The 14,697-nt window shown below is 39.9% G+C and overlaps 3 protein-coding genes and 1 pseudogene across 15 annotated transcripts; 2 read left to right on the plus strand and 2 right to left on the minus strand.

The window, feature by feature from the left end:
* Positions 1–67: 67 nt before the first annotated feature.
* On the plus strand, positions 68–2,160 carry LOC113688899 (amino acid transporter AVT3B-like). Its single transcript, XM_027206720.2, has one exon. It carries the CDS (start codon positions 524–526, stop codon positions 1,805–1,807), a length of 1,284 nt encoding a protein of 427 aa, XP_027062521.2. The 5' UTR covers positions 68–523; the 3' UTR covers positions 1,808–2,160.
* A 615-nt stretch (positions 2,161–2,775) lies between these two features.
* Positions 2,776–5,433, minus strand: LOC113689717 (large ribosomal subunit protein uL11m-like). 12 transcript variants are annotated; one of them, XM_072058807.1, is made up of 4 exons: positions 5,244–5,433; positions 5,090–5,125; positions 3,904–3,976; positions 2,776–3,351 (listed from the first exon to the last, which is right to left on the minus strand). In XM_072058807.1, the coding sequence occupies exon 4, from the start codon at positions 3,313–3,315 to the stop codon at positions 2,848–2,850; it is 468 nt and encodes a 155-aa protein (XP_071914908.1). In that variant the 5' UTR covers positions 3,316–3,351; positions 3,904–3,976; positions 5,090–5,125; positions 5,244–5,433; the 3' UTR covers positions 2,776–2,847. The 12 variants fall into 12 exon arrangements, with proteins under 12 accessions (XP_071914908.1, XP_071914904.1, XP_071914907.1 ...); XM_072058803.1 differs by adding an exon at positions 4,305–4,337 and having other exon boundaries at positions 2,776–3,976; XM_072058806.1 differs by adding an exon at positions 4,305–4,337 and having other exon boundaries at positions 5,090–5,433.
* Positions 5,434–6,341: 908 nt separating this feature from the next.
* LOC113690373 (peroxisomal 2,4-dienoyl-CoA reductase [(3E)-enoyl-CoA-producing]-like) lies at positions 6,342–8,838 on the minus strand (annotated as a pseudogene). The gene is made up of 4 exons (XR_011818109.1): positions 8,616–8,838; positions 8,176–8,345; positions 7,874–8,096; positions 6,342–6,817 (listed from the first exon to the last, which is right to left on the minus strand). The product of XR_011818109.1 is annotated as a peroxisomal 2,4-dienoyl-CoA reductase [(3E)-enoyl-CoA-producing]-like (transcript).
* A 1,378-nt stretch (positions 8,839–10,216) lies between these two features.
* On the plus strand, positions 10,217–14,620 carry LOC113690372 (DEAD-box ATP-dependent RNA helicase 36-like). The gene is made up of 6 exons (XM_027208232.2): positions 10,217–11,027; positions 11,759–12,081; positions 12,680–12,883; positions 12,961–13,042; positions 13,645–13,743; positions 14,317–14,620. Exons 1-6 carry the CDS (start codon positions 10,383–10,385, stop codon positions 14,515–14,517), a joined length of 1,554 nt encoding a protein of 517 aa, XP_027064033.1. The 5' UTR covers positions 10,217–10,382; the 3' UTR covers positions 14,518–14,620.
* The last annotated feature ends 77 nt before the right edge of the window (positions 14,621–14,697 follow it).

Genomic DNA, 14,697 nt, shown 5'->3' on the forward strand with positions numbered 1-14,697 from the left:
AAGTGACTACTTATTATAGAAGAGAAGACAGTACTTAACATGATCAAGAACGCAAGTCCACTGATCACCATGATAAGGTTAACTATGGCCTTGCAGAATACGCTAGCCGGGACACTGTATCATATAATCCCATAGGGCAATGGACTTCCATATGAAGCACCTATTGAAATTCAAAAATCGTAATAAACAATTTTGAAAAAAGGGAGCTAATTATATATGTGTAGTTTCTCGTCGGTATCCCCTAACCAAATGAAGCCAAAAACCCGAAGAACTCATTATAGCGATGTAGGATTCCCAACCAGGAACAAACCTTTCCGTAAAAGTCAATAGCAGAAATATTTTATCGGTGCTCCGTCAAAGATAAGAGCGTACCAAATTCTCTCTCCCGCCTCCCATCTGCAGATTGCAATTGCGCCTCCTTTTCTTCTTCTTCTTGGGTTCGTCTTCCATATTTTCTCCTTTCTTGGTGCACATACTCAAATCATTCATCGCATAAATTCTTGAATTAAGAAAAAAAAATATTATGGGATTCGAGAAAGATGAAGCAAGCTCATCCTCGTATGTCCTGAACGTTCCAAGGGAAGATACTCCCCTAGTCGCCACTAATGGCCATCATCTCTCTTCCCGGAGCAAGACTTTTGCTAATGTCTTCATAGCTATAGTGGGAGCAGGTGTCCTTGGCCTACCCTACACATTCAAGAGAACAGGGTGGGCGATGGGCGTCCTTATGCTCTCAGCGGTAGCCTTCCTCACCTACCACTGTATGATGCTTTTAGTCCACACGCGCAGAAAACTTGAATCCAGTCTTAAGTCTCCAAAGATCTCATCTTTTGGTGATCTTGGATTTGTTGTGTGTGGTCCTGTCGGCAGGTTTGCCGTCGATGCTATGATTGTTCTTTCTCAAGCTGGTTTCTGCGTAAGTTACTTGATATTTATAGCCAATACTTTAGCTTATATATTCAATTACGCTCCCACTAACCCAAACCCTAAGATCTTGGGAATTTTTGCCCCCAAGTCTGTGTACATATGGAGCTGTTTTCCGTTCCAACTGGGGTTGAACTCAATTCCCACGCTGACCCATCTGGCCCCCTTGAGCATATTTGCTGACTTGGTTGATATGGGCGCCATGGGGGTAGTGATGGTGGAAGATGTGATGATTTTTCTTAGAAACAGGCCTGCCTTGGAAGCCTTTGGCGGGTTCAATGTGTTCTTTTATGGGCTTGGGGTGGCAGTTTATGCTTTTGAAGGGATCGGAATGGTATTACCGCTGGAGTCAGAGACGAAGGAGAAGCAACAGTTTGGGAGAATCCTGGGTTGGGCAATGGCTTTCATCTCGTTAATGTTTGGAGGATTTGGGGTGTTGGGGTATTTTGCTTTCGGCGAAGAGACCAAAGATATAATCACGACCAATTTTGGGCAGGGACTATTGAGCTGCCTTGTTCAGTTGGGTTTGTGCATTAACCTATTCTTTACTTTCCCACTGATGATGAACCCTGTTTATGAGGTGGCGGAGAGGAGATTCTGTGAAGGCAGGTATTGCTTGTGGATGAGATGGGTTACGGTTTTGGGAGTGACGTTGGTGGCTCTCCTGGTGCCAAATTTTGCTGATTTCTTGTCTCTAGTTGGGAGCAGTGTATGCATCGTTCTGGGTTTTGTTTTGCCGGCTTTGTTTCACTTGATCGTGCACAAAGAAGAATTGGGGTGGCAGGGTTTGGCTCTGGACGTGGCAATTGTAGCACTGGGTTCAGCATTTGCTATCTTCGGAACATGGACTTCCTTGATAGAGATTACGGCTGCCAAGGCTTGAGAAACAAAGCAAAGAATGGACCTGGATGCAGAAAAATTTTTTATTTTTAAAATTTTACGATGTTTAGTACACTTATTTCTTGTGCTTTCCAGTTATCAGTTTCTGGTAATGTTGCTGCGTGGACGAGTGCGTTAGGCACTTGTTTGTTACCATTTCAACCCAATCAGAAGAAAGTCTTAACTGTCACCTGAGGGAAGTGCTAGGTGCCTTCCAGATTCAAGGTGGATGTGTCATAGAAGGGGCCTAATTTGGTGAATTTGGATTGAGCCAAATTTGGCGCTTCATCACAGATATGTAATGGAAAAAAGGTCGGTCGGTGAACATATAATACCAAAATAGATTGGTTGTTGAAACATGGGTCTAGGACCTGTCTTTTGCTGATGCAAATTGGAAACAAAAGGATTATGATGCGTGTTTGTTAATAATAATATGAGCAAGCAAATGTTCATTTGTGCCAAATAATACATAGTGCTACAAAAGCTGCATTATATTGGTTGTTTTTACGCAAGCAGCGTTAAATTGAATCTTTCCCACAACGCAATGCAACACACACTTTTAGCCCTGTTTGGATTGTCATTTTCTGTCAAAAAATTACGTCATTTTTCCATGATCACATTTCCCTATTACCTTTTTTTCTCACATACATCAAATCGCTACAGTAATTTTTTCATGAAAAATGGCAAAAAATGCAATCCAAACGGGTTGCACTTCGACATTTCAAGACTCGAACATCCCAAAGTGAAAAAATAAAATAAAACCATTCCATCAAAGAGCATGAAAAATCTTATAGTAGTACAATCTAACAACCCACTCCATCCACCGTTACTAAATTGCTACGGGTACTATTGGTAGTACTGTACTTAATTTGAGCCCAACAGTAAAATTCTTAAACACCCCCCCCCCCCCCCCCAAAAAAAATAGTCCTAGCAGTCGAAGAAACACAACAAAGGAAAGAGGGAGAGAGAGCGTTAAAAAAAAAAAAAGGTAACAATGAAGCAGCAAGTAGCAGCAGCAACAAAAAAGAACCAGAAAAAAAAAATCTAATCAAGCTCCTTCTGGACTTTAATCCCCATGGAATTAGCGGTTCCGATGATAGACTTACAAATGGACTCCAGAGGCATATACTGGCAATAGGGGTCCTGCTGCTTCACCTTGGCAATCTCGTACACGTGCTTCAAGGTCAAGGAGGAAGCCATCACGTGACCGGGGCGCCCGCTTCCCTTCTCCAACCCTGCCGCCTTCTTCAGGTACCACGTGACCGACGGTGACCTGACGGTAAACTCGAAGGTGTTGTCCTTGAAGGCCGTGATGATGACGGCCATGGGGGTGTCGGGCTTGTACTTTTGGGTCCTGACATTGAAATCCTTGCAAAAGGCCATCAGATTGAGCCTGTATTGACCCAGCGCTGGCCCCACAGGAGGTGCCGGCCGAGCTCCCCCGGCTGGAACTGTTAAGCGGATCGTCGCCGCCACCGGCCGACGGGTTAGGATCTCCTTCAACGTTGACATTTTTTATGAGGAATTTCCAGATGCACCAATACCGGTCTTTGAAAACAAGAATTCACAGAGTAAATTAGGTCCCTGGTTTCATAAAATACATACAATTTTCACCTTCTACAAGATCAACATATAGCTATATTCCAAGAAGACATACCATCTGACAAGTTTGTCTATTTATCAACTACTCGCATAAATATGGAAGTAGAAGTACAACTACTGTTAATCCAAGACAACAAGAACAAAATCTAGCTTGATTGATGAGTTATAGGTTTCTTCCCATCCCAAGATACCAATGACTCCACAACGTTATGACACATCACACAAATAAGTTCCAACATACCATATTGATAATGAAGTAAAAAAGCGTATATGTCACACTTTAGCTCAAAACTGTAGCAAAGAAAAAATTTAATGTAACATTTGGAGATGAATAATCATGCACCATAAAGTCTGATTTGACCAAGCGTTGAGGCTCTTCACAACCAGTTTGTATGCAATTCAAAGAGACAGACAAGTTATATATGAAACATGCTAAGATGTAACCAGATAGAAAAGCCAAAAGAAAAATTGTAATATCCAGAATCTTGTGCAACCCACTTTCTCCTTGCTGGTGATTCTGCCAATAGTTCTGGTTTCTCCCTTTCCTCTGCGAGTTAACGGGCGAGTTTAGCTGACAAAAGGGAATATGCATTAAGCATCCTATGTATACTCTAAAATTATGACTAATAACTAAGAAATGTAAAAACAAAACTCATTTTGATCATGCAAGAGAGAAAGAGTGTGTGCGCTGAATCAAAACACGTTCAGAAAGGAAATCTGAAGTCGAGTTAGACAAAAAAAAAAAAAGTCTGTCTTCGTATATCACATGACAATAATTTTACTCCAAAGCCACAACGCTTAGTTTCCTTTTACATCACAATTTTCTTCCTATATTGACTAATCCCAATTCAGCAATTTGCTTCCTATATTGACCTATTTTAGCAATTTGCAGCACTTACCTGTAGTTCTAGGCCTTTCATGGGTTCAAATCCCTAATGCAAAAACAAATAAATGGACGAAATAAGGAAACTGGTAGAACACTAGTCTAAACTCAGTGACATTCAAAAGAGCAATGGCAAAGAATCCTGGTAAGGAAAGAGGTATAAGCAGAAAATAAAAACTCCAAGCAGTACACATAGGAACAAAGCCATTGTATGGAAAACATAACTCCCATCCTACAACCAATGCAACCAAGAGCACATATAGGCATTCAAGGGCAATCACCTGTAATCTAATAGGTTTTACACCAAGTGGTACAAGCTGCTTTCTTTGCCGGAATTAGCCAAAAGACATGTATCCAATACACCTTTTTATCTTTCCAATTACCTTTTTATCTCACGTACATCGCATCACAAAAAGTGCTACAGTAATTATTTCAAATAATCTCCCATCCAAACACACATGATGATTTCCAAATTTTTAATGCAAATAAGAAAAGACAAAATCTACTTCAATAATGACCTTTATTCTTCATATTCTTGGATATCAGTAATCCATATAACACATGAATAATATATACCCCGAAACAGAACGAAAAATCGCAATAATCGCATAACTCAACTCAATAATCCAGGATAAAAGTAGCGCATGACAAAATTTTCAGTGTTTGGAAATTTATTAGAATTATTGTCAAATAAAATTCCAGAAAATAGTAGCTTTACTCCAGAGTCTTTAAACAGAAATTACCCAAAATTCTAAAAAGAAATTAAGTAGTAAAAAAGGATTAAAAAAATAGTTCACTCACGAATTCCGCCAGCCAATGAATTCTTGCAATTACTGCCTGAGATAATGGCAACACTACTATCAAATGAGTATAACACGTCTCATTTCTAGGGCATGATTTGATTTACGAAAAAAAGGACAAAAATTAAAATTCTGGAATTCGTAAGGAAACATACAAAGAGAGGGAGAGACAGTTTAGCGTCAATAGGAAGACAAATTTGAATTTCCAGACATTGAGTACTCCTCTCCTTAGAAAACGTCACATACGGACAGGCTTACGTAATCGATGTACCAAAGCATTTTTTTTTCTCACGACTCGGGAGTTTAGCAGAACGACAAAAATCATCTCCGACAACAGTAATGGAGGCCTCGCAATTTGTTCGTCTAGATATCCAAAAAAACAGCCTGTTCCTTGCCCCAAAATCACGCATCCTATGACCCAGAGTTCCAGAGGCCCATCATATAGGTCGGCCCATTGAAAAAGTCATGATTGGGCATTGAGAAAATTTCCATTCAATTCTGCAATATTTTAAGTGAGCTTTGAGATTTGAAGCGCGGCATACGTGTGTTTAATTGAGTTGAAAATTTTATATCCTAGCCAACTTCATTTGATGTTATGGTAATTTTTTTTTTGATTCACCTTGTGGAATCAGATTGTACTGCCAAGCAAAACAGATATGAGGAGGAGGATTTCCAAATGCATTTTCTTCTGTATATATTGCATATCCGCAAATTCAGTGAAAACTATATAATTTCTCATGTTGCAGTACATTGAAGAAACAGAAGAATTTGCAGTGAAGAAATTAATGGAGAACTTCTTGCACATACTGGACATGATTGCAAAGGAACACTCAAGGATAACCGGATTGGTGAGTTATTATTTACGTTTCATTCTTCTTGTCTGTGGCTTTGAGACATATAACAAAGGATTATCCTTTTTGGCTAATTTTTCGTTCTTTTTGTATCTCCCATTTGTGTTTTTCTGATGAATAAATATGTTTGGAGCTGCATGAATGAATCACTTACTTTATAGTATAAGTCTGATTAACTGCCTCATGCATTAAGGATTTTTGTTGTCAACGTGCACTCTTGGTATTGCTTCCAAGATGGTGTCTTGGAGTCAATGCATAGATCTATGTATTCGTGTATGAATGTACGCGTGCAAGACTACTTCATTCAATTTTTTTTTTTTTTTTGAAAAAAAATTGTCCCTCCAAGAAAATTCTTCTGATGATCCAAGAGAGTAAAATGAACATCTAACTTTAGACTAGACAAAAAGAAATGGCACTTTGATTGCAAGTGCATCTGATCTCAAATTCAAACAGAAATACAGCACCCTAAGTGCTGTTGTATTGTCTGAAAAGCCAGAGAGGAGTTATCAAAACATTTGTGCGGTAATAACACACTGCAATACTGTTCTGGAGCTAGCATCTAATCCGTCCAGCTTGACAAACAGAGAATCCTCACATATCTGCAATGAATTTTACCCAAACAATCATTCACTTATTTGGAGATTTTTCTCAAATTGTTATATAACCGACTCTATTTCCTCCCCATGGAGTGTGGGGGTTAAGTCTTGAATTATTATCTTTGAGCTACAGTTTGCTGGTAGGAAGCCCAACAGGCGTGGCTCTTGATCTGTTCTCCACTGTACGCGAAAGCTGTTTAACAGCATCCTTTGGTAAATGGCGAGGGCGGCTCAACCATAATCCTCCATCAACTGCAATGGTTGTTCCATTGACATACTTGCCTTCACAAAAGAGGCAAGTCTCAATTAGTTAAAGTTAGAAGCAGAATAGGGATCAAATGGCAGCAGAGACACATTGCTGCAGCAAATGTAATTTTTGACTAACTACTGAGATTATTCTTTGCCCCTTTTCATTTTTCTGCAAGTAGATTTCTATATACTTCTAAAAAGTTATTCAAGGTTAAAATACAGAGACCAATTATTCCAAAAAGAACCATGTAAACGGCAGAAAATGAATCCCAGTATTGAATATATAAACCAGAGAAACATAGAAAGAAGAGTGTTGATCCAAGGACATTGGGGGTGGTGGTTCAGGACTAGCAGTAGGATGTCCATCCACTGCAAAGCAAACACAATAATTGCTAGCATTCACAAGGTTTGCATAATTTTTTAGGTTCACCAAAGCAGAAGAAACTCGAAAGAAATTTGCATCTCCATGCAGAATATAACACTCTACAAATTTAATCGTGTCCATCATCTAAAATTATGCCAGAAACCTGGCATAGAAAGATGTACAGGTACCATTGTTGAACAGATGGAGATATCATATCATTTTTGTCACACTAGAGGGTCAACCAGTGGGGCAGCCTATAGAATTAAGTTCATCAAGAAAATCATCCACAAATAAAGCAAATACTGTCTATGATGCAAATTTTTAAGAAAGAGATAAAAAATGATTTAAAGTGGACAATAAAAACTTGTTTCAAAAAGGCCTCATAACATGATTTCCATACACATTTTTGGGGGGGGGGGGGGGGGGGGGGGGGGGGGGGGGTTTGAGAAAGGGCAATGAATAGGTTAAACATATTCACATTTACCCATCGAGCAGAAGATGTAAAACATTCAAATGGGTGCGAGAGAAGATTAAAGGCATATAACTTCATTTGACAGCTGTTACCGAGCCGCCAATCTTCAAGATCTTCATGAGCTAGTTTTTATCCTTGTATAGACATCAAAGAGTAGAAAAAGTCTGCAGTCTACTTTTATGATAACGACTACTGCTATTTGACACAAAACTGGGAATTTAGTACTACGAAAAACTGCAGCAAGGCTACTAACCAGCATCTGATGCAAGGTAGAGAGCAGACATGGCAATATCCCACTTCTCCCCAAGTTTGTAGAGTGGCATGTACTCTCTTGCTTTGCTACTAATTTCCTCAGGTGAAAGTTTACTCATGCCAGTTGTATCACTTATTGGACCTGGTGCAATCCCATTAACTCTGATATCATAATCCGTACCCCACTCCAGAGCTAAACTTCTAGTGAGTGAATCAACAGCAGCCTGAAGAAGAAAGAAGCATTGCGGCTAACATTTTGAAGAAAGTCAGCACATCTACAAAGCAACACAAAAAGTCACAAACCTTAGCTGCAGATACATGGATTTGATACCAAGATGCAGTGTAATGTAAAGTGGCACTGATATTCAATATCAACCCACCACTACATGAGCGTCTTCCAGGTCCACCTTTTTAAAGATATTTCAGTGCTTCATGGCACATAGTAAATGTGCCAACTGAATCAATATCCAATACTGCAATTTAACACACAAAAATTCTTTCAGAGAGAGAGAGAGGGAACGGGGAGAGATAAATGACCATCCAGCTAAGATTATAAAGCTATATTGTTGGCTAATCTGAAAAGATAGCACAACAAAAAGGGTTGTCCAACCATTTTCCTGATACTTAGAATAGTGTTACTTGAGGACCAATAAAATCAAAGTAGTAAAAAAAAAAAAAAATACATGCCAGGAAGTAGCCAGTGAGTTGAGGCTTAAAGTATCCAGAACTTCATAAAAGAAAACCTGTTCGAAACCCATTTGGAGATAAATCCTCAGGCGACACAAGAAAATTGCCAGCTGCAGCATTGACAAGAATATCAAGCTTCCCAAAATGCTTGACAGTTGACTCCACAACTCTTTTTGCATCTTCCTGCTTGCGGACATCCCCGTCGAAGCCAACCGCCTTGGAAAATGATTTCAGTGGAGTGTGAACATACATAAGATGACACATGTAGTAACAAATTAAAAAATCATATAGCTAATTCTTAAAAAAAAAAATAAGTCAAAACCTACGCAACAGAGACACACTGTAATCTTTAAAAAAAAAAAAATCAATACAAGTTCTTACAGGCAATTGGTAGGACACAATAACCGAACCATCACTTCACTTCTAATCATGAAAACAAAGGCCACAACATGTATTTAGCAGAAATATATGCTCAGTATCAAAGAATTTGGACAAGAGTTGTTCTTTTATGCAAACAAAACGGCAAGGCTTGGCACAAAACAATCTGACTTTCAAACCCTCAGCAGTGGATGTAAAACAAAGGAAAGAACCATTGCATTTCTAGATGCAAGGTTATAGAAGTCTCCAGTTTTTCCTGGTTTGTCTCATGAAATAAAGAGATAAAGAGATATGCAATTAAGAATACTGATTCATTGAGTTTAAGGTTGAGCGGCAAACCAAAAGGTCCCCCAACCTAACACACATGATTGTTCTTCTCGATAGAAAACAGAGAGACACATATCCTCTCCTTTCTTTCACATTCATAGATACTCAGGAACCTTGACGCCACCAATATTAATCCTTGGGCCGCAAGGATTGCAGGGCAAAAGAGCGGATTGAAAATTCATGCATGATGATGAGGAGGAATAGCACATTATTGATAGTAGTAGGCATGGAAAATGATGAGGTGACACGACAAAACTGATCGATGCCCAATTCTTGAACTAAAAAGAGCAGAGGAGGTAGATGAGCAGAGAAATCAGTGAAGCTGAATTCATAAATAAATAAAATTGATGCGACCAACAAGCAGGCCCTAACAGGAGCTCTACAGCAAATTTTAGACGTGGAATGAAACAAATTAAGAAACAAAACAAAGAATTAAGCAGGAGGCAGGAGGAGATGCTCCTGAAAATTCTATCTCACACTAGGGGTTAAGTAAATAACCAAAGAATTTAAGACGAATGACAAACTTAAAGATCAAAAGTATAAGAGACGGGGGGAAGGGGAGTTAGTACCGGAATACCGAGGGATTGAAGAGAAGAGACGGCGGAGTCGAGGACGGACTTGCGACGGCCCATGACGGCAATAGAGGCACCATGGATGCCGAACTGACGGGAGATCTCGAAACCAATTCCGGAGGCACCTCCAGTCAAGAGGGCTACCTTGCCTTTGAGTACATCTCCCTTGAAAGGAGACTCCATTTTGCTTAGTATTTCTTGAATCTGTTGCTTTACTTCCTTCTTTGCTCTTTTCTTTCTTTTGCTTTCGTGGGGTCTCGAACTCCCAGCTCCCTCCCGCACCCTTTTATACTAGTGTTGTATGTATCCTAGTGCTTCTGCCGCCCGGGGGAAAGAAAGGACCTTTAACTAAAACTATGTAACTACTACTGCGACTCTTGCTGCTGCCGCTGTACAAACGAATGTTTCTCCACGAATACACACAAATAGGAATGTACGCTACTTATTTGTACATGAAACGACCCCGTCTGGACCAAACCAAGTACTCTCAAATCTACGAAGGACAAAACCCCGCACCTTTCTAAGCTTCGGCCACCCAAGGCCACCATGGAAGACGACATTCAAGTGGATCAGAACTTCCCCTTGTTTTCTCGCCGTGGTAAAACCAACAAAGCTACTCCCTCCCAAATTAACCCCGCCCCACCTGTTACCCCCGCCGCCTCCACCACCACCCTGCAAGACCTCAAACCCCTCCTGCAGAAGGAAACCGATTCCGACGACCCTATTCCCACTACTCCCAACCACATCTCCTTCTCCGACTTGGGCCTGGCTGAATGGGCCGTCCAGACCTGCAAAGAACTCGGAATCAAGAGACCCACTCCGGTACAGCGCCACTGTATCCCTCGAATCCTCGCCGGCCAGGACGTCTTGGGCCTGGCCCAAACCGGCAGCGGCAAGACCGCCGCTTTTGCGCTCCCCATACTCCACCGCCTGGCTGAGGACCCTTACGGGGTGTTCGCTCTGGTGATTACTCCCACCCGGGAACTGGCTTACCAGCTGGCGGAGCAGTTCCGAGCACTGGGGTCGGGCTTGCACCTGCGCTGCGCCGTGGTTGTAGGTGGGATGGATATGATCAACCAAGCCCAGACGCTGATGCAGCGGCCCCACGTGGTTATAGCAACTCCCGGAAGGATTAAGGTTCTCATTCAGGAGAATCCTGATGACGTCCCTGCTGTTTTTTCCAATACCAAGGTTGGTCAGTCATTCTTAATTTAATTTTAATGCCCGTTTTCTTTTTCCATATTCAAATTTTTGGGAAGCATTATCTATCTATGAAAAAGGAGAAGACGAGCAAAAACAAAAAGTTATACACTATCCAAGGTTATTGTAGTTGTATGTAGAGCACCTGATTACAGTTCATAGTGTAAATGTAACCCTATAAAGCTATTATACAGTTATTATACACTAGGTGTTGTATAATTTTAAGGTCCATACTGTTGGTGTAATTCTCAACTGTTAGTAAAACCAAAATCCTATCTTTTCCATGACCACTCGGACGGAGTGCTAAGTGCAGCAACCTTGGTTGAAACATCCGAACACTGGAAAACTGACATGATTGAGATATTTTTATGTTTTGATTTTGCATCAGAGATATATCTCTAAAGATTAAATTTTGTCCATAAACTCAACAGCTGGGATTCTTTTGTAAAGTGTTTCTGCCAATAATCAGCTGAATTGGCACATGGCTTCAAATGGTTAGGACAAACCTATGGTGCATTTTCGTTTGTGGTATTCTACCTGCTTCTTAACGTCTTTTTAATTGGAGGACTTTACACCATCCCCAACTGTCTGAGGCCCTCCATCTTTTTGCCAGACTGTCGTAATATTAGCAAGTGCTCACACTAAAATTAAAACAAAAAAAAAATGATTTTCTTTAATCCCTAATCTGTGGAATATTTTATCTTGCTTTCATTCTGCTGTAGTTCTTAGTTTTAGATGAAGCGGACAGAGTGCTTGATGTGGGCTTCGAGGAGGAACTCAGAGTAGTCTTCCAGTGCTTGCCAAAGGATCGGCAAACTCTGCTTTTCTCTGCTACCATGACCAGTGATCTACAAACACTAATGGAGCTTTCTGCAAATAAGGCATACTTTTACGAGGCATATGAAGGATTCAAGACAGTGGAGACTCTTAAACAGCAATACGTTTTTATCCCAAAAAATGTGAAGGATGTTTATCTCCTATACATTCTATCCAAATTGGAAGATATGGGTGTTCGCTCAGCCATCATTTTTGTTTCCACCTGCAGGTGGGTGTGTGGAAGTGTGTGTGTGTCAAATGAAATATTACTGCTGTTATTGCTAATTGTGTGGTACATTTGTTGGCACAAGTCTTCTGTCTACCTGCATCCTCCATTGTACTGATGCTTATGCATAATGCTAAATTAATGTTTGTCTTACGTTTTGTACCTTGTGAGCAACAACTATATCAGACCTGCCCTTTGGATACAGTTAACAAGTTTGAACTGCTTATACATTGGCGCACATATATTGCATTAGTGAAATGTTTGTTAAGCCTGCCAAATAATAGCTGTTGCATATTTGCATGGAATTGGTGCTTCTACAAATTTCATGATGCTAGTGGAAGCATCTGGGTGAACTGTCCTTATATTCTACAGGCTGGTTGTGGTTGTTTATACTAGTAGATGGCGTCCTTTATGTGATAAATACATACTTTATACCAGGTCTCCTAGAGTCTGCAAAATTGGTTTATAGGGGTGACAAAGCTTCTGTTTGTTTTCTTAGTTTACGTTTAATGTCATTTTCTTACATTAATCAGAAGGATGTTAGAATTTCTCTTGATTTGTATTCTGCATCTGTGTGTGTTTGTCTACTGTAACTGAGCAGGAGTTGTCAGCTTCTAAGTTTGTTGTTGGAAGAACTTGATGTTGAAGCTGCTGCATTGCATTCCTTCAAATCCCAGTCTTTGAGGCTTTCTGCAGTACATAGATTCAAATCTGGGCAGGTTCCTATATTGCTAGCAACAGATGTTGCAAGTCGGGGTTTAGATATCCCAACCGTTGATCTTGTCATAAATTATGACATCCCAAGGTGACAATCCTGGTGAAACTTTACTGATCATTTATCTTTCTGAAGCTTTTGATTCATATAGTGCTAAACCTTTTCAGGTTTCCACGCGATTATGTTCATCGTGTAGGGCGCACTGCAAGAGCAGGGAGAGGGGGGCTTGCTGTTAGTTTTATTACCCAGGTAAGAAGTCAGATGGGGTTTTTATGTTATCTGGAAACTTTCTCCTAAGAAAAATCAACATTTCCTGATGTAAATATCTGCAGCAGACAAAGTGGGAAATGGGAAGAGATATGGCCTCGATGGCTGTCTTGTGAAATTGGAGAAGTTTAATACCTCTGAATATGTTAACAGATTGCAGATTGAATCTTGTAGCACAGATGTATTGGAAAATTGGTTGATCCCATCTTCTCTTAAATGACATGGGCATTTCTAGTGTCATGGCGTCGTAGGTTTGGGAAGCTGGGGTGGAGATTATTACAATTTCGAATTATGAGACAGTAAACGCTCAAATTGAACTTAGATATGGCTTTTATAGTCCTCGTTTATTATGAATTGAACTGGAACATAGCACTATGACTTGAGCTAATCTTTTTCTGTCTATTGTTTAATGTGATTTTTCTCAACCTCATGTGTGTCTGTGAGACAGCATGTGCAATCAAACACAAAAAGTAGCACCTCTAAGTGTGAATATAAGCTAGATAACTATGCCTCAGTATTCTCCCACTCCCTAGCTTGTTTTTTGCCGCAGTTTTCATGGATTGCTTGATGATCTATTTTTGCAGAATGATGTTGATCTTATTCACGAAATTGAAGCTGAACTTGGAAAACAGTTGGAGGAATTTGAGTGTAAGGAAAAGGATGTTCTTGCTGAAATTACAAAGGTAGAACCATTTTACTGTAAACCTTACTGATTATGTCAGCAAGTTTCCTTTGAATCTTAATTTTTAACTCACCAGAATTGCTTCTTGATACTCATAAATTTCAAGCTCTTGATCTGCGATACAAGTGATCTCCTCTGCCTTTATTCCAGCCCACCCCCCCAAAAAAAATCCTTTTTTGTTCCTTCTCTGTTTTCTAGATGGTCAATAAGGAGGAATTTTGGCCCTTTTTCTTTTAACGAAACTGGTTGCAGGGTCCTAAGAGCTGGTTCAAGTGGTAGGGACATTGACTAGATAGTATTTGAGGTCATTTGTTCGAGTCTTAAGCCCTTCCTTTAGCTCTTCCCTTTGAAAGTTTCGAGTCTCCCTTGAAATAAAAAATCTGAAGATAAGGAAACCCAGAAAGCTCTTCTATTTGATTTGCTTGAAGTACAAGCTTTTATATAATGTTTAGTGTTGTATTATCCAAATTGAATGTATACCATCAGATATTTTAATCACTTGCTGCATGTAATATTTTCTGGAAGTTTTGCGAAAGGTATGCTCTTGATATCATCAACATCCTTCGTTGCACAGGTTTACAAGGCCAAACGGGTGGCAACCATGAAGATGATGGATGAAGGATTTGAGGAGAAAGCAAAAGCACGGAAAGCTCAGAAGTTGAAGGCACTAGCAGAGAAAGGACTATTGAAAAGTAGTAAAAAGCGAAAAAGGAAAAAGGGGGTATCTGATCAATTGGTGAAAGTTAAGAAAGCTTACTTTCACCATCTTCCCTAATTTTATACGTGCTCAGACATAATTAAGTCTATTAAGAGCTATCTTTTGCGCAGCCTTGTTTGGATTGTGATTTTCAGAGAAAAATTTTTACGTTTTTCGTGAACACATTTTTTAATCATCTTTTTTATCTCGTGTACATCAAATTACTACAATACATGTTTTTAACAAAAGCTTCTAAAA

The sequence above is a fragment of the Coffea arabica genome, chromosome 7e, assembly GCF_036785885.1.
Source record: "Coffea arabica cultivar ET-39 chromosome 7e, Coffea Arabica ET-39 HiFi, whole genome shotgun sequence".
In the NCBI taxonomy this organism is placed as follows: domain Eukaryota; kingdom Viridiplantae; phylum Streptophyta; class Magnoliopsida; order Gentianales; family Rubiaceae; genus Coffea; species Coffea arabica.